The sequence below is a fragment of the Cotesia glomerata genome, linkage group LG1, assembly GCF_020080835.1.
Source record: "Cotesia glomerata isolate CgM1 linkage group LG1, MPM_Cglom_v2.3, whole genome shotgun sequence".
In the NCBI taxonomy this organism is placed as follows: domain Eukaryota; kingdom Metazoa; phylum Arthropoda; class Insecta; order Hymenoptera; family Braconidae; genus Cotesia; species Cotesia glomerata.
The window spans coordinates 5,573,758-5,593,720 of record NC_058158.1 but is presented as its reverse complement, the minus strand read 5'-3'; the positions used below and the strand labels follow the sequence as shown (position 1 = coordinate 5,593,720).

General features: G+C 30.5%; 1 protein-coding gene across 11 annotated transcripts in view; it reads right to left on the bottom strand.

Annotated features, from left to right (window-relative positions):
* LOC123272678 (syntaxin-1A) overlaps positions 1-19,963 on the bottom strand; it is a 61,102-nt gene that overhangs the window by 28,959 nt on the left and 12,180 nt on the right. For all 11 annotated transcript variants that reach the window (XM_044739633.1, XM_044739659.1, XM_044739643.1 and 8 more), the window contains exon 3: positions 16,032-16,131. In XM_044739633.1, the coding sequence (XP_044595568.1) occupies positions 16,032-16,131 (100 nt within the window). The remainder of the gene's footprint in view (positions 1-16,031; positions 16,132-19,963) is intronic.

Genomic DNA, 19,963 nt, shown 5'->3' with positions numbered 1-19,963 from the left:
GTTAGGAAATAAATCTCAGCAGTTCTCTCATCGAGTTTCAGATACTCTATGTTACATGATTTGATGATAGAAAAAACTACCAAAGAAAGTGATAACTTTAGTATAAAATGAAAAACTTTTCTCAGATTTTTTTGTTTTTTATTTTTCGCATTAACATTTTTCTTGACGGAATGAAATTTAGATCTTGGGCGGAGCTAAATAAATGATACTTTTTCTATTAAATGTAAACAAGGATAAAACAATGTAAATAGATAAAGTTTCTTGTAACTTAATTCCAAGATAGAAAAATTGTTCTTCTAAGTTTTGTTGGATAGTTGATCACAGTAACACCTGTTCTGTTTCATAAGCGTTGCGGCAAGACTATTGATGTTTAGATAAAAATATTACTGGCGTCACATAAATCTAGTAAGTCAACAAATCAATTATAGTTATCAATAAATAACATCTTACGATCAATAAGTGTTGGTTACTGGTTTTCTACTTTTCGATACAAAAACTCGTATTAGTATCAATTGTGATCAACGAGGTCAACAGTACAGTAAAAGAGATTAAATCAAAGACTTTTGAGTAGCAGTTTGGTTAAACTTCCGAAACAAAACTACTTCATCAAGTTTTATTTCTGTAAAAAGTTTTAAATTTCAATTTCATTCTTGTTCTCAGCCTGATTCTTGTAGTCTTCTTCCATCAAATACAAAGTCAAATTCTTCTGCGAGTGTATAAAACAAATACTTCAATAAAATTCTTGGGGAAAATAGCTACAGACGTATTTCTGCTCTAGAAAAATTGTAAAAAAACATAATCTTCCAAGATAGATGTTGAGAAATTTCCTTTTTCCGGACCAACTGTGCATGAAATAAAAAGTAACTTTATGATCCTTTAAGTCGGTTCGCAGAGAAGTTAACGGGGAAAATTGAAGCCAACGAATCTAAAAACAGCAAAAAAAGATGAAATATTCTATATTCTATAGATTTTATGATTACCACACAGAACGAGAGGTTACGTCAGGAAAATTATTATCTTAATTAAACTTTTCATAGAATAAAAGAAGATTTTCTTTGAATTCAACATCAGCTTAAATATTACAATTCAAGAATTAAACAAAGAACTCTTGGATTAAATGCATACATTAAGTGACATTACGAGTATCTCAATATAATTACTTATATTAAGCTTTTTGATTTCCTTTCTTATCATAATCTTGGAAGTTTTCTCGCGGGTTAAAGTTGAGCGCATAATTATTTTCCTACAATATTAGGGCAATGTAGAAACAGCTCTTGGATAACTGTTATCGCATTGATAGCATTGTTATTTGGATCAGGTTGGTTCAGTCGGTTCAGTGCTGGCGATGGGCCAGAACTGGAATTGTATTATCGATACGCCCTCGAGCTGGCTGTCCAGTGCGGAGCTAGCTAACGGACCATTTAGACAGGATAGAAGCTCGATATTGTGTGGGTACGATGATGTTGATAATTTGGTTTCTATTTTAGGGTTTCTATCAAATAACTGATGTTGTTCGAGCTCCCAGAGCAACGCAACGCTAAATTTTGTTGTCACTGTAGTAAATTGTAAATTGTAGCTGAGCTTTCATGTGACTACCACCGATGATGGCCGAACAAAACGGAAATGTACAGCAGAGTGAATACTTTTGGGATTTGAATAAACAGATTCAACTATTTCTGTCTAACCATATAAATGTCTGCTTTATAAATGTCTGCAGTATAAATTTAAATTGATTTTGGTACAGACACATTGTTTTATCAGCAGCGGGCTAAAAGTATAGAAATAAATAAGCCAAATCACCAGAACAATCCTAAGAAATACAATTATTGAGAATTTTATTCGATGATCTTGCTAAATCTGAAGCTTGATCGAAACTTTCTAGACAGACCCTCATCTCATTCTATTCCCTTAAACGTTTTTGCTCCTTCAACTTATTTCCTTCCCTGCTCGGCATGACCCACTTAATCGGTCCTAAATCAGCATTTTGCGCCCTTTCTGAGTATAGAAGAGTATACCCTTCCTCGACATTCCTATGATGTTTGGTCGTACAATACCTTTTGCGATATTTATTTATTACTCCTTTCATTCTATTCTTTTTATACATTTTGTTTAATATTAGCTCTCTTTTTCTCCAGCAGCGGCGGAACGAGCTTTATCGACGCGGTTTATTGTTCTCTCATGTCTCATGTCCTTATCATCCTACTCGACGGGATGAAATTACATGAAATCGCGGGAAGCAATCTCGTACGTGTCGATGCTTGAACAATTTATCTCAAGATTGAAGCTTTAAAGAGCTATCAGGTTCAAGAAAGTTGAAACCAGCTTTTATTTTACCAAGGAAAATATTTAGCTTGGAATTTTAATCATGTACCATCGGTAATATTCACTCATATCGTTTCACGTTAAATGATTAGTAAAAAATATTGTGGTAATTAAAATATAACGGTTTTAATTTAAAAACTTTAAGAAAAATTTTTTTATTCAATAACTCAATAAATATTTTTTACTCAATAAATATTTATTATTTAAAAGAGTTATTTCAATATTTAATTAGATTTCAAATTTTAAGATCGATTTGAATTAAAAATGAAGATGGAAATTACTAACGTAAATTATAACTGTACAGCGTTGGTGTACTATTAGATTAGTTCTCAGTGAAAAGATGACTAAAATGACTTATATCATATAATAAATAATCCAGTAAGACGAATAAATTGTGGGGTGAGGTTGAAGAACGTATATCGGTCTCTTTCATCCGCATATTCATCGAAAATCTCACACAAATCCTGGGACTGAGAGCTGCAGTGACATTCGATTCTCAGTGATAAATTTTACACTTGAGCGCTTAAGATTTCTGGCTTTCATCTTTACTTTTCATCCACCTCCATCCCACCAGCATCTTTCTTCTCGCATCCTTCCGCCTATTGCCAACGTGAATTTCAATTCAGGATCAGAGTCTGCTATCGTTACCAGAGACGTCTACGTTTTCTCTTTCATGACACATATTTTTTATGTATTATATATTTTCCGAGTAAAATAACACCAAAGGACGGAAAAAGGAGCTAAGTATGATGACTTTCCGAGCGTAATCAAAAAGATCCAGCCTGTATTTATGTGTATACATCTAGACACTAAGAGAAAAGTTGCTCGGGATTAATTTTCAAGCCGGTAGAGAAATTAAAGTGTGTTAAGTTGTTACCGTTCATTCAAGAGTAAATATAGTAAGCATGAAGATTTATCTTTTCAAAATAATCCACTATTAAAGTCTAATCTTTTCAATTTCAAAATTGTAAAAGTTTTTTTTTTTTTTTTTTTTTTTTTTAATTAATGAATGCAAAAGAAGAACGATAGCAAAGTTAAAAGAATATTTTTTTTAATTTATAAAATCAATTATTCCTTAATGCTTTAAATGTAGTTATAATGTTGAAAAAAAAAATGAAATCTTTATAAATGTAAAGTATTATTAAAGTTGTTAAAAAAATAAATTGTCTTAATGATTATTTACCGAGATACATGTATACTTCCTGACACATTTATTTTAATGGTTAATATTATTATATCTTCAAAGAAGAAGTATTATTATGTTTTATACTTGCTCATCAAGATTACAGAACGGACAAGTTGCAGAGACAAAGGAACCTGAGCGCGAGCAAAGGGTGTATACAGTCGGTAGAAGAAAGAATAATTCTCAGTGAAATAGACTGATGAAAATGAGAAGATAGTAGAGAAGAGAGAATAATAAATAAAATAATAAAAAAATAGACGAAAAAAAAGAATCGGGAAAGGAATAAACGCAGCAATATAATGGAGTCACGTAAGCCGCCTTTTCTTTTCCTCCTACATTTCCAATCTGCAAACCTACGCAGACTCTCTTTTTTTCAGTTTTACTCTCTCCAAGACTGTTCTATCTCCGATAGTTTTCATTCTATGCTATATAACTGTTCATACTGTTGCTTCGTTTTTTCTCGCTCCCTTTACCTTACAATACGGACTTTTTTACTTGACAACGCAAAAAAATGAAATATCATAAAACTTTATTACTTTTTTATCGATTATGTGAGCTGATTTTATTTAAATATACTCTTATACACTGTTATCCATCTATTAATCACACATTTACAAATATAAATAATGCTGTGAAGCGGGAAAGAATAGGAGTTACGGTAATTATTACGTGAAGCGTTCCACATTCACGTAACAGGATATTGGTAGGAAAGGATTGAGAAAGGAATGAGGAGAGGATCATCTTAATGTGAGTTTATAGAATATGCGAGAAAAATTATTAGATAGCTCGGACTGGGATTCGAACCCAGAACCTTCCGAAGACATGTCGGCTACTCTACCATTTGCTAAATTTTATATAATCTCGGCAAAATTATTTGATAAATATTTTATTTAGTCCAATACAAATTTTCAAGCTCATCTGTCAATCATTTAGATGAATTACATAAATGCCTATAAGGGATAACTCTTCAGTTAATGAGCGCACAAGAACTTGAGTAACGATATGTCTATGTAGATAGTATGTCTATTTCTCTAGTAACATGTTACTCGTTAACTATTACCTTTGGCGACATCAACCCTAAAGTTGAATGTTTAATGTGATGTATTACTAAACTTAGGTACTATAAATAAGGGGTTTAATCTCTCACAAAAATGGAGGAAAACTTCGAGAATTTTGCTAGTAAACTTTATAGTTTCTTAAATATTTAATTACACATTGTAACAAAATTAGTAGATAATAAAATTTATAAGGTTTAATAAACACTTATTTCAGAACTGCATCATTCATTTATTTAATGTACAAACATTTAAAAATAATAAATTAAATTTTGTTCTTTAAAAGCTTATATCAAAACTGAGTTGTACGTAATTTTGACGATTAAATGTATAATTAATATAAAAAAAAAGTTTATGAAATTGCTGTCTATGTTTTTAAATAAAAAGCGTTAGATGGTATGATTTAATTTCTTTTTTAGCAGTAAAATATTAAGCTTACTGCGAGTTTTATAGAGACATAATAAAAAATAATGACAAAAATTGAAAGTTTCATGAGTAGCTGACATAAATTAACCAATTTAAATTTATGTTCAACAATTTTGTACTTTTTTTTTCATTAAGATTTATATTGATGATAAAAATTTTGCAATACAACAGTTTTTTGATAAAATCTTTTTCAACAGTATAATGAGTTGTTTCAAACCTATCAGACCTCAATGTTAGCACTAGGAAATTTTATGAAGTGAACAAATAAAATCTTACTGCTAATATATTTATCATCGATCCCAAACCAATGAGAAAATATAAGTTTTCTTTCAAAGAGATTTTTTTAGAGGTCAAGAAAATCTTGTACTTTTAACTTAGCCAAAAATTTCGCCTCTTAAAGCGTGTAAAAATTTGACAGTAAAAAATAAAACTATAAGGTAATTTTATAAATTTTTTTATTTTTAATAATAATAAAAAATGATAGATAATAAAAGGTTTGACAGTAATTAGCAGTTAAACGTGGTTGATTCAATTGAATAAAAAAGGAAGGGTGAAACCACGTCTGACGGTTTTAACGATCAAACCTCAAGGTTGCTAGCCCGCGGAAGTGCGAGGTAGGTCTGGTACAACTACTATACGTTGGCGTGGCTGAGGAGGATTAACGTGGTGAGTGAGAAATGTGGTGAGGGGAGATTTTGAGCTCCACTGGCTGGTGGATATAGGAGGGAAAAGTAGTAGTGTAATGCCAGTTGTATGCTATCAGAATAGGAGCAGAGTATCCAAATACAAGGCCGAGGATAGAGATAGAGGGAGAAATAGGAGTTGGAAAATAAAAGAGGGAAAGAAACTGTACTATGAGTAAACGTTGTAGTGTAAGATAGACCGTGGGAGAGCGATATCACGACAAGGAGGCTGAGGGGAGTGTTGCCAGCAGTGGTGGAAGAGTCCTCGTCAGAGTGGGAGTGGAGTCAGCAGGCTAGGTGGCAGCTTGGTATGGCTGTATGGGTATATGGAGCTTTGGAAGCTGCAGTTGCGGCGAGGATCAATAGTAGATCTACCATTCAGCTAGTCACCCAGTCCTCTGGTTAGTTGGTCCGGACGATATCCAAGGTCATTTTAGATCTTTCTTGTAGTTAAGTTTCAGAGATTACTATCGCCAATTGCTATTTATTAACGGGAAATAACTTTCTGGAGATCAATATTGTAGATAAACATTTATGCTATTTATCTTTACAAATATATAATATACCGGGCAGTTAGTTATGAAATTCTAAAGCTTACAATTTTCACATAGAATCTCTCTTTATTTTATGGATGAAACATTTTTTCGTGCGTATAATGTCACCAGGTCGGTTGCAATATCACTGAGCAGCGAATTATAAAACATCAGAGGGTTATATTTAATATTAAATTACAGAGTAAAGAACAGAGAAAACATTTTTTTTTAAAAAGAAAAATGATACTTTGTTTAGAAAAAAATTTCATCAAAGAAAACCTTTGACACAACTCTAACTTTTTAATTAAAGGTTCTGTTTTGATAATTTTGTAAGTAATTATTTATAAATATACAATTTTTAAAATCAATCTAAGAAAAATTAATAAACAGTTTGCAATAAGCAATTGTTATTTTGGTAAGACTTCAATTAAAACAGAAACTAATAAAGTTTCTTCCCTAAGGACAAAACTAATCTGTTTCTGCTCGACAAAATTTGCATTGGTCTCAAATAATCTTTTCGACTGGATAAACAAGGGTTGATTTTCGAACTTTGAGGAAGGAAGTGGAAAGAAAGTTTTATAAATATTTGTTTTGTGAAAATTTCTACTAAAAAATAAAAAAAAAATTCCAAGCTTCACGATGATTAAGTGACTTGTTTATTAAACGCTGGGGACAATATTAAAGTGAATAGAAAAATGGGACTTGTGACACTACGTACTTACGGTATTAGTAAAGTGATATATGTTAGTAATATAAAGTTATTTGATATATGATTTTCATGGGTAAATAAATAGATGAAAAAGGCAGTTGTAACAATAATTAATTAAATAAAAAATGTGAATAGATAATACAAGGGATAGCGGGATTTTATTTTAATATTTGAGTTTTAAATAGTTAGCACGCTTGCTAACGGATTTAACTGATAACCACGAGAATTCCGAGAGTTAATATGGAAATATGATACGGAAAAAAAGTTTGAATAAAATAATATTACAGCGTGTAGTAGAATAAAAAGTAAATTAATAATAATAATAAAAATAGAAAAAAAAAAAAAAGAAGTTGATAAAAATGCGGTACACGATGATAACGAGGCCATTGAATTGAATTTTCTACTTCTGTTTGACAACGTCGATGCTTTACTTAGACAATTGAATTCTTTCATTTGAATTTCATTTTCATATACTGAAAATTATAACGAATCACGGCAAATTTTAACAATTGTTTGGATAATACAGTGAAAATTATGCAAGTGAGTCTACTTGTGACGATCCTTCTTCAAAAATGTATATTAGTATGAGAAAAGTGACATTAAATCCAACAATCGGATTGAATTTAATTTTTCGACGTATTATTAAAAACAAAGTGCTTTATAAAAAGTTTCTAAACTTAAATATTCTCTCAACGGTATTACTTTTTTTTCATTTTTTTTTGTATTATATATTTTTAAACACTTTGTAAACTTTTCATGCGAACTAAATTTAATAACTTACTCGACTCGAAAAGCAAGAATTAAAAACTCATTTATACCCTGCGTTCAAAAAAATTTTATAAAATATTTTTTGCGAAAAAAGAAATCAATAAATTTTTTTTTCGAAGTGATTTTTGAAATTCAGGAACTCAAAGGGGATTCGATGATTGAATATGATAGATGCTGACGCAGCCAGATAAATAAACGGGTAGGCTTGATCGATGCGAACAAATTCACAGATTGTAGATAATAAAGCGCTGACGTAATTGATTAAAATATCTACTATTTTATAGAAACATTGAAGTTTTATTGAAATTATTAAAGTTTATGCCTGAGAAAATTTAAACGGAAGTTAACTGAGGATCCTTTACTTAGTTGTGATCTGCGTTTAATGAACAGGCGACATCAGAAACCGAGATTGAAAGAGAGTTGAAAGGATGAAAGGAGAATAATGCAATCAAGTGTGAATGTATTAAACTTTGCAACGATTTTCGATCCCATCAACTGTGATGAAGATGCGGTAAGTCATCGTGAAGCCAATGAATCAGGGCATAACTACTGTTCGCGTGTTGAGTCACGCGAGTCTCAACTTCTACTAGTTGGTCAATAGTGAAAAAAAAAAAAAAAAAAAAAGTTATTGTGAATGGTATAAAAAGAGAGAAAATAAATAGACAAAGGAAAAAAAATTAGTGCTGCAATACTGACAAAGTATTGATCAACGAAAATAGTCTAGTTACAAAGGGGAGAAATTTTCTCTTGAGCGACGATAAAAATGTGTTCCGTACGCTATGGAAACAAAGGTAAAATGTTGTTCAATATATACCATTCATCTATATCGTGCTGTAATAGTTTGTCCTAGATCTTTGTACTATCAACGTCTATAAATTGAATCATGTTATTTTCTCTTTTTGATAATAGTTAATTTTTAAAATCAGTAATTACCGATTGATGCTGAACTAAATAGCTCTGATAATTTACTATATCATCAGACAAGTGTTTTTGGCTTTTTTATCTTTTACTTGATTCAAATTTACTGGCAAATAGAGATTTCGGAAGATAATTTGAACTAGAAGATTAATTAGGCAACAGAGAGTAAGGATATGAGATGAATGACATCTAGATGACTGTGTTGAATTAACGATGCAAATGTTACACAGTAGATAGAATTTATGTGCAGTGAGAAAATGGTAATCGATAATCATCTGAAATAGGTACCTATAACTTACAAATTTCAATTCACTTGAAAGGCAATTTTTATTAGCACCTTAAATTGCGCACTGGTAAATGAGAACTCGAGAACGGAGTAGTTTGTACGATAAATGGAAAAGTTTTACGGAAATTCCTAACACATGATAATTTTATCTTATTGAATAGATTTTCACATCAATTTTACATGTGCTATTCGTACCAGTTATCACCACCTGAATTGAAAAATTTCATTTATGCTATTAATTAAATATTCTACTCAAATAAATATCAGCATCATTTCGCAGTTTGATAGAGCTTGTTATTATTCGTAACTCGTTAATGAAAATATTTTTCAAGCGCATTTTAAATTTTAAATATTGATAAAAATTTCAATCGGCTTCCAGAATATCGCTCAACAAAACATTTATTGTTATTCAACATCGATAGCAATTAAATTAAAACCAGAATAAACTTTAAGCACATTTATCCTCTGACATTGTCTGATTTTTTATATTGATTTCAGAATATATGATTTTTTTTTTTTTTTTTCAATTTGTTCTTTTTAGGCTAAAATAATCCCATGAAAATTAAAAAAAAATTGAATGATGTGAATAAAAAAACACCAATAAATTATCAGTTTGCATCATTTTAATGGTATTGAAGGTGCTGATATGAATGACGATAATTCGATTACTATAATTAAAATGCAATAATAATAATAGGATGACGTATTTGTAAACACCTATACTAACAATAACACTCCCGATGCAAATTAATAACGTCATGCAGTACATATATGATAGATTATTGAAAGGTCACACATTAATCAGGACCTTCCACTACACAACTACAGTTAAATTTACACGTACACGCAATGATAACGGACATGAAAGCTATGGAATGACAAATGTACGAACGAACGAGCAGACCAGCTAGCGGGTTGAAGGGAAATAAATATTCAATGCACTGATTATGAAATTTGATTAACAAACATACGCACATCCTACGGACTCCAGGGATACCTCTGTTCTCTTTTCCTCACACATCGTTCAATTTCCATCGAGTATTACCGATCAAACACCTAGTCATGCGTAAGGGCGATTCTGCCTACTGCGAAAATAATATGATTTACGATTCGTGAAAGCTCTTTCACAAAATACGTACTGCAGTTAATTTATGGATGTAAATATGGCTGACATCTGGATGATTCGCCGATCGCGGTGGAGCTTCTCACGGTCGAAATGTCACAGATTAAAATAACTTCAACGCCCACTGCAAAGACAATTGACAAGTGAATACGGGTCCGTTTTGTGCTACGGCAAACGAATACCGATGAGATGAGCTTTTTAGAATGCAAATTTAAATGGCCATTTTATTAGTTTATGCTACCACGTCGATATTTTCGATTTTTCTACTCCAATAGCTTCACTGCGAAAAGTTATCAGTGAAAAATAGTGATAAAAAGATAATTCTTTTAATAAAGTAGTTCGGCAGTTTGTAGATTACATTGCGGGATAAATAAATTGGACTTGGGCCGATTAATTTCCGGGCTTTTAATAAAGAATAATAAAAGCGCACAAAAAATGGAATAAAGCGTTCTCCATACCGAGACTCGGCATAGATATTTTATGTACGGCGGTTGTTGTGGCGAAAAGAAGAGAGAAATATCACTTGTCGAAATGAAACTTTGTCGACCTGGTTTGGAACTTAATCTTTGTATCTGTATCTGTTTCTATTTCTATTTCTATTTTTGGTCTAAGTGTAAGCGTATCTTTGTATGTGTCTATAGGTGGGTTTGTGTGTACGAATAACAGTTAAAAGTATCGAGGAAAAAATCTTGGATATTTTTTTCTTGTTTGACAAGTTCATCCAACAAAATGGCTCTCCACCGAGGATCACAAAATAAATAGTAAGGCTAAGTAACGTTCTTCTTCTATTGTAGGGTAAAAAATTTGCCATTATCTCCTTCAATTTTGGCGAATGATAATTAGATTTTTTCTGTGATAGAGCAGCTCAACATTTGAGGTAAAGTAATCACTGAAGAAAATTTCGTGAATAATTAGATTAAAAACTAAACGAAAGTTATGAGGAAGTGTAATAAAGAGTAGTGATAATGATAATAATAATAAAGTATAAAAGAAAGGGAATTAAAGGCAAACTTGTCAAGTAAGTATGCTTTGTCACAAAACATGTATTGTATATAACAACCCTGTGTTTTAGTACACGACACAATACGGAAGTGCGTGCCATACTATACAGGTATATATTAAAAGAACCGAGGGGAAAAGTATACAAGCCTGGTCGTCAACCTTGATGAGATTGTTGGGAAAACACTAATGCAAAAACATCAACTTTATACTGTGTTCACAAAAACTAATTATGATTAATTGATTGATATAATAAATTTAGTTTTTAGTTTTTTAGTTTAATTTTAAGAAACCATAATTAAATTTTCGTGTGATTAACTAAAATTATCGCAATATAGCGTGCTTAATTTCATTATTGAGTTAAATTTATAAAATTTGGCGGCTAGGAACGTTAAGTGCATGCTTCTTCTTCAAAAGACCGATGATCGAATCCCGCTTGAGGTATTATAAGTTATTTTTATTTTTTTTCTTTGATCAAAATTTAATTAATTAATCAATTACTAACAAGATAATCAGCTTATTCATAAGATAAATAATTTAAAAGATCCAGCAAAGTTTTAATGATATTTTTAAGAAATAAATAACATTACTTTGAGTGAAAATGTCGAGTGTTTCTTGTAGAAAATAACTTTTTATAATTTCTTCATCAAGTACTTATCGAGTTAAGTATTGAATGCCTTTACTCGCTAACAAAAACTTAATAAAATACCTGTTTATTTCGCAACTTCGAAGAATGTATATCCACATTATTGATCGTAGAATTATACACTAATATAACTTTGGGATTCATCGAAAAGTTTATAAGCCAAGGAAATTTATTATACGCTTGCCAATTATTGCGACTATACACAACAACAATTCATTAAAAAGATTTAATTTTCAGAGGCCTATAAAAATCTATTTAAGCCGATTATTCGAAAAACTAATTGACCGATTATATCTTTTTTTGATAAAATTTCATTAAGCCCGAAAATGTTTTTTTTTTTTTTTTTATATAATATCGTTGATCATTAAAGCTGATTACTGGGTTTTAGTCGAGAATGATATAATAAATACGATTATAAAATTATCGAGCTAATTTATCAGAAAAATTTTCAGCCCTCTGACATAAAAAATGAACCCCAGGCGAAAATGGAAGATATTTTACCAAACTTTAATCTTAAATTTTCTAATTTTTGCAACAAATTTCAACAATTAACTTTCAAATAGTTCAATAAAAGTTAGCCTTAATTAAACTTATTAAAAAGTTTTGTTATAAATTGCAATGTATGAATTGGAAAAATAAGTAGAGTAAAAGCTTGGCAATATAAGAGAATTCAAAAACGATATTTATAATATTGTGAATAAATTAAATAAAAAAAATTCCCGATCAATAATTCATTATACTCTTGTACGGTCCATAGTATCAGTAGTGAGTTGTAAGGTTATTATTATTGATTGCGTGATAGTTATTGCTTTTACACTTTGTCACGCATACGTTGATGATTCCTTCAGGAAGCTTTCTATACACGTATTCAGGAAAAACAATGTCGTTAAAAGATAAGAGGATGTCAAAAATTTTCTCACGTACGGTAAATTGTTATAAAACTCGAACCACCGACTCAACAGTTATGCTGAAAAAATTACTCTTAAATTAAATTTTTATGCAAAAATATGAATTTTGATATGGTGTTATATAATACTATAATATAATCATACAAATTGGCGTTGATAAACTTTCAAATTATTAAAATGAAATTTTTTCTATAGATTCTATGGGTTTCTTTTAATTAAAAGCTTAGAAAGTAAAAAAAAAAGTTGATGAATTTTTATACAGGAAGCTCTTAATAAGAAACTTGATTGAATAACGCGTTAGATATTTAACGTCTATATTATGGGAGATTTTTCTAATAAAATTTAATAAGAAAAGCTTTTTATCAAAGCTTTAAGCGAATCTAACCTTGACTCATAGCATTAGGTGCAATTTTCACAAGTATCAACACATAACCTCGGGATAAAAATAGGAAAATATAAAAAAAAAACAAAAGCCAAGCAAATAACAGTGTTATTTTAGAGAAAAGCATTATTTTATCTGGCAGACGCGAACAAGTGAGGTGTTAAAAAATAAAAGTAATGGTACAATGTGGGGCTTTAAAGGTAGTATAGCACTTGGAGCTGATCGAAAAACCAGTACAGTACGCCAGCTGCGTAAACGGAAAGAAAACGGGGAAAATAAATAATAGAGGAAAAAGATGCAGGTAAGGAGACGTGAACAGATGCCAACTGAGTACTTGTTCAAAACGCATTATCTCGGGAACATTCACTGAAAACAGTTTATCTGTGATACTATAGAAGGATTACTTCTTGGCAAGTCGTTAAATCGCACTTACTAAAAACTAAATGACCAAAATCGCACTTACTAAAAACAAACTCAATTTGTTTTAATATAAATTTTTTAAAACTCAGCAAAAATATGGTTATACTATTATAATTTTTTATAAATTAATTCAAATGTTGACTGGCCAAAAACGGTGCTAAGGTGGCCAAAAACGGTACTTCTACTCTATCTACAATTTTTCTACAAACAGCCAATGGCATTATATGTTGAAACGAAAAATTATTCATAGAAAAGCTCATATGTTGTAATTACATTCTTTATCATGCCTCGATTTTAACAATTAGTTCCAATTTCTTTTCTTCATTAATTATTCACCCCGATGCGAGATCAACTGACCCTGCATAGGGGTTGAAAGTCGTTAATTTGTTTTGCCATAAAACGAAATAATTTTCTATTATATTTCAACATTTTTTTTCCTCATCAAAATAATCCCTCATGTTTTTGAAGATATTTTCTTTCCTTCATTTTTGTTTTCTTGAAGTAATTTAAAAAAAAAATTAATTATTTGCATTCTAAAGATGAACTTCCAAGAAAATATAAAAAAAAAGTAGTGTAACACAAGATTTTTATTAAATTATGCAAGTCATGGACTTAATTGGACAAGAATAAGTAGACTTATAAAAATTGAAGAAAAAAAAATAAAGTTCAAATTAAAACTGAGTTTGCAAGCGAAAATATTAAAAGTAAAAAAAAATCATGTTTTAAGAAGTGATCAAAACTTTCTATAAGTTAATTATTCAGAACGTCTTATTAAAAAAAATACATTCTTAGTTACTTATAGAACAGAAATACGTAAGTCTATAAGTTATATGACATGTAAAACACGGAGCTCACTGTATAAGCTTGAGAAAGCAAGTGCTCGACAAGTTGTACAAATGTAAGATTTGACATGACATATTTCATTGACATTGTTAGGACATTTCCTGTATTGTGGATTCATTTTCGCAGATTGTTGTGTTCATTCTCTCGACAATACAGTGATGCACATCTTACACTGTAGTGTCAGCGATAAATGACAATATGAAGATGTGATAAATTCAAAGTCAAGTACATCAAAACTTAAAATATATCTCAAAGATAAATAACATTCATCAAATACCCGAGATAGAGTTAAACTTTATAATTAAGCTCTGAAACTTGAACCGAGGTACCAAAAATATGATACTTAATAAAATTAAAAAATCTAAAGCTATTTTTGACGTAAAATAAATTATATTCTGTAGACAAGACACTTCAAAAAACAATTTAACTCAAACTGTTACAGAAAAATCAACTGGACAATGTCGGAACCGGCGATCTATCAGTGTCAACCTGTTGCAAGAAATACTACAGCTTTTTTTTGCTTTTACTTCAATATATATACTTCCTCATCTATTTTACAAGTATATAGGTGTCTCGGAAGAGAGAAAAATCGACATCCATCTATTAACACTAAGAAATTTTTTCGTGTTGCTCTCCAGCAATTTAATCACCGATTTAGGAATACTCAGGCACTAATTTATTTTTTCGATTACCCATTTACTCGTAAATTGACTTTGAAAACTAAACATAAATGAATTGTCCTTGATATTTTTGCGCGAAATAAAAAGCCATATTCATTACAATAAAGAATAATACACAAATGAATAAAGGGAATAAACATAAAAAGGAGAATAAAAGATGAATCGATTTATGTTAACTATCGACAACTATTTTTTCATTTTTTATCATTGCTTCTATTCTGGTCATACGCCGAGGATAGAGTTAGGGTAGAGGTCGAAGTAAATTTCTGATATTAAAAAAGCTGGTAAAGTAGGTAAAGTAGGAAAGGGTATATATAATAGACAAAGGAACTAAACCATGAAAATAAAATCGAGCAAAGTTATTACGAACAAAAATAATAAAAAATTTATCAAAATAATTATTATACATGCAGTCGTGTTCTAAGGGTTAGCTGTTAAATCAAAGACAAAGTAGTTGAAGAATGAGAGAAATAGAAGAAAATTGATTACTTTGCTCGTGAGAAGACGTTATTCACAGAATTATGACGAAAGTTTCAGATGAAAAGTAATGAGAGTGAGAATAAAGAAAGAATAACGAGAGAAGGTGAAAAAGGAAAAAAATATCGGAAGATGATGAACGTATATTTTGTGGGTGAATAAATATAGATATATATATTTATTGAGACATGGAGAGTTTCGGTGCATTACAACCGTAATCGGGGCAAGGACGATTATCGACACATTCTTTCTTTTTATTTATATTCAAGACCCTCGCTTGTTCCAGCCGGGTCTGTATTTTCAAAAGCACCCAGCACTCGAATTAAGTTTCAACACTAAAGGATGTATTCAAGCTCAATTATCGCGCCTGAGCTTTTACATTCGATGGCCTCGATATTTGAATTTTATTATGTCGATAATAAATTATAATTTTTTAAATTATATTTTAACAATAATGATGATAAAATTTTTACAGATAAAGACTTATTTTTTTTTTATTTGATAGCTAAAACGTCTCAATGAATTAATATTGTATGATTTTCAACTTTTTGTTGTTTTTTTTTTATAATAATCAAAATCATTATTAAAATAAATTCTATGAAGACGTTGAGTAATTTGTAATTATGAAAGATAAATTAATAAAAAAGTAATTAGGGTTTATATGACTCACTCTCGTCTGTCTGGGGCGCCGACAGGATGGCGCTGTGCTTCTTCTTCACTTCCTCGACATTCGTCTGGATATTGTCAATCATTTCGCGGATCTCCTCCACCTTTATTAAAATAAAAATACCATTAGTCGCCTTCCATTTTATGTACATTTTTTTATATATATATCTCGTCGAATAAAACATAAATCCATTCACTAGACCAATTTTCATGGGTTGCTTTTTTTATCACCGCATCATTAATTATCTTTTCTCTTAGATAAAAGACAAACGTTGAAAATATTCAAATTCATTCGTGTAATTTAAATTTAAATACGGTTTTTATCATAAATTTTCAAAACAAACATTTTAAGTTAAAAAAAAAAACGTTTCAAATCAAAGAAGCAATTTGGTTAGCTAGATAAATATTGTTTATCAATTAAAGCTCGCTAATTTAAAAAAACAGTGTTAACTTAATAGAATAAAACTTTTGCAATTACAAGTTTTAAAAGTCAAATATTTAGCTTTCATTATAATTAGATTAAAACAATAATAAAAATTTTATAAAAAGAGCTAAATAAATAACAAGAATTATTAAACAGAAGAATAATAAATAAAGATGTTAAATTAATGCGGGTCAGTAAATTTTAATTAAAACCTCATGTGGCTTGCATATCAGCTTCCGAATTACCCGGAGCTGTGACGTTTTTAGTGCAAGTAGTACAAGTAGTCTTTTCATCCGCCGCAAAACATACACGTGTGTGTATGCGTGCTCATCACATCACGGAACTGAATAAAAAAAAATCTGCTGTAGATTCTATGGCACGTGTTTTTCCCTATAGACATGTCAGTAATTTCTCAGCGGAGTTTTACTCAAGTGTTACTTTACTCAGAAAATATCGATCGCGCCCGTATAATATATATGACTGTTGCTGCAACACATAAGGGGAACCCTCGATTCAGCTCAACTCGATACGACTCTCGACCAGAATATCGCTCTTTCCACCGAGCTGAATAGATAAAATATTTTGGATACATTTTTCCTCTAAATATAGAGCTCCAACATAAACATAAATTTTATAGTTAAGAGTAAACGAAAAATAACATTTGCTGTTATATTACTGAGGAGAATTTATTTACTTACATACATTACTCAATTAATTTCTCTCAAGGGTCATATATGTATATATATTGTGGTTCTGAATACTTGGCCTATTTTCAATATTTTACAATGAATAATTTTACCTGCTAATGGAGCAGTTTGTTTAACCATCGCTTCATGAGTGCGTTAAATAAGTTTTTCAACGTAATTTTTTTAGTCAACTAATATTTCGGGTTTAAATATAGTTGCTGTGCGATTAGCATTTTTAATGAAACATTTAATTGGAATTCAAAATAAATTAGATATTTAATTTATGGCTTTTATACATAATTCTTGGGAAAAACTAGATATTTTATTTAAAAAAATAGCCAAAGAATAAATATTATAGAAAATTGTCGCGCAAGCGCATTAAATATAGACTATCTAATATTTTAATTCGTATGATAAACACATACACTATTACAGGTTTTATATGCGTGACAAGTTTATTGGTAAAAACTTTGACAGAAATTTTCCTCGAAATGTTCAAAAACTTTTTAACTTCCCGCTAAGAAAATCGAAGATTTTCAAAAATCGGGAAGTTATTGTTTTCACCCCGTTTTGCAAAAATCGAGTTTTCATCAGATCTCGACGTTTTAAGGTCATAGGAAGCTTCCCTGACTACCCCCGCGATGTTGTCACTATGTCTGAGTGTGTGTGTGTGTGTGTGTGTGTGTGTGTGTGTGTGTGTGTGTGTGTGTGTGTGTGTGTGTGTGTGTGTGTGTGTGTGTGTGTGTGTGTGTGTGTGTGTGTGTGTGTGACTCGCTTATAACTTTTGAACGACTAAACCGATCGGAATCTACTAAACGGCGTTCTAAAGAGTTCTCTCAAACTTAGATTTCCTGTTAATTTGAACCGATTCGAACCAATAAATTTTGAGAAATTTTGAAAAATCTCAAAAAAAATAAGAAAAAAATTTTTTTTGAAAGTGGTTTTTTTGGAATAATTTTTTAACGGCTTTATCGATCAACTTCAAAAATTAATCCGCCCTTAAGCTTGAAAAACCACGTTGATCGCCACCAAGCTGGTCGAAATCGGTTGATTCGTTCGAGAGATATCGTGAACGAAAGAAAACCGAAAAAAGTGTTTTTTTCAGGATTACTCTGAAATTTTTGGTTTGATCAATTAAAACCTGAAAATAACTTATGAGGATGATAAAACTGCGTCGAATGCCGCCAACCGCGTGAAAATTGGTTGATCCATTCAAAAATGATTGCGGTTTGAAAATTCCAAAAATAGTGTTCTATGAAACTTCTATCAGACTTTTGAGCTGGGAGAGCTCAAATGCATAGAAATATTATTTCTTTGAACTCAGCGAGCTAAAATATCACATAAATTATATTCTGAGCTCAAAAATCTAAAAAATGTCATAAGTACAATTTTAAGCGCCCAGGAATGGAATTAGCGGGAAGTTGCAGGGATGGCCTTTAGGGTGAACCGTTTTTCTAATTTTTTTTATTGTTCTGTAACACGATCAATATACTACTTTTAAGGTAAGTATTTCGATTTAAATATCGTAATTTTTATTTTTTTTAATTTTACATTTGTTGATTAATAATTCAAGGATAAAATAATTATGAATATTAAATTATCCAATTAAAAAATAATAACTGGTATTTTAATTAAAAAAGACAGATAAATGAATAGTATGAACTATTAGTGAGTTTTAAAAGAATTGGCGCCGTCTAGACAATTTATATTTGCAATCTTCTTGAGCTGTCGGATATCTATTTAATTTTTTTTCTTGTATATATATATAAGTACAGTATATGTATATCGTGGATAGTTTGTCAGAGAAATAAATGTTCAACATGAGTATTTGGAAAATCATGACGAGACGGGACTAGACCACTGTCTTGAAGGGAAAGGCTATAGAAAATTCCTTGACCTCGATTCTCGCGTTGAGTTTATTTAAGCGAATTTTAGGGTCCTTTAAGGTAGTTCTTTCCTAACCTATAATTTATGGTACTGCTGTCTTTTTCATTCGCTAGTGTCACCTCTCTTACGGGCTATCGCTCACATACTTCCACGCATGACTTTATTTGTTTACTTTACTAGTTTATCAATGATTTCTCAAAAACTATGTGGTAGGGAATTCCAGAATTTTATAGGATAATTATACATGCATTAATCTAAGTAAATTAGTTTTTCGTGAAATTCTTAAAATTTCTTCAATACAAAAATAATAAAACTTCGCGGTTTTCTCTCTCTTTTCTCATACCACCTGTGTAAAAATGTCATTTTCAATTGCAATTATCTTCGGTTAGACGTGGTAAATCGTGCCTAAATTTTAACAGCGAGTGTATTATGTATTTAAATACTTCTATACGGAGTTTGGGAGATTTCTTGAATTTTTGCTTTTTGGACCCAACTACCTTAATTAAAAAATTCAGAAATTAAATTTTCAAAAATGTTATTTCTAATTAAAAATGTAAATATCTTTTAATGTAAGTGACAGTGGAGAGTCAAAAGCAATCAAATTGAAATTTAAGACATCGACCACACTCGAAAATATTGACTACAGCGTATAACTAGCTGAACTTGAGATTACCACAGACTCAAATTGAAGTCAAGGAAGCATGAAGCTAATCTTACAAGGCTTCATTTACACTACTTCAGGTACAATACTGTCGAAAACACGTACATCTGTATAGAGTGAACATAATATAAATACTTGCAATATTTAGTGGAATCTTTAGTTATGAAGCTAGTTTATTTTTCGTGAAAGTCGAGTCATTAACTGCGTCATGTCAGTCTATTATTACCTCAATTTATTTTCAGACAATTGATATTAAAAAAAAAAAAACAGTAATAAAG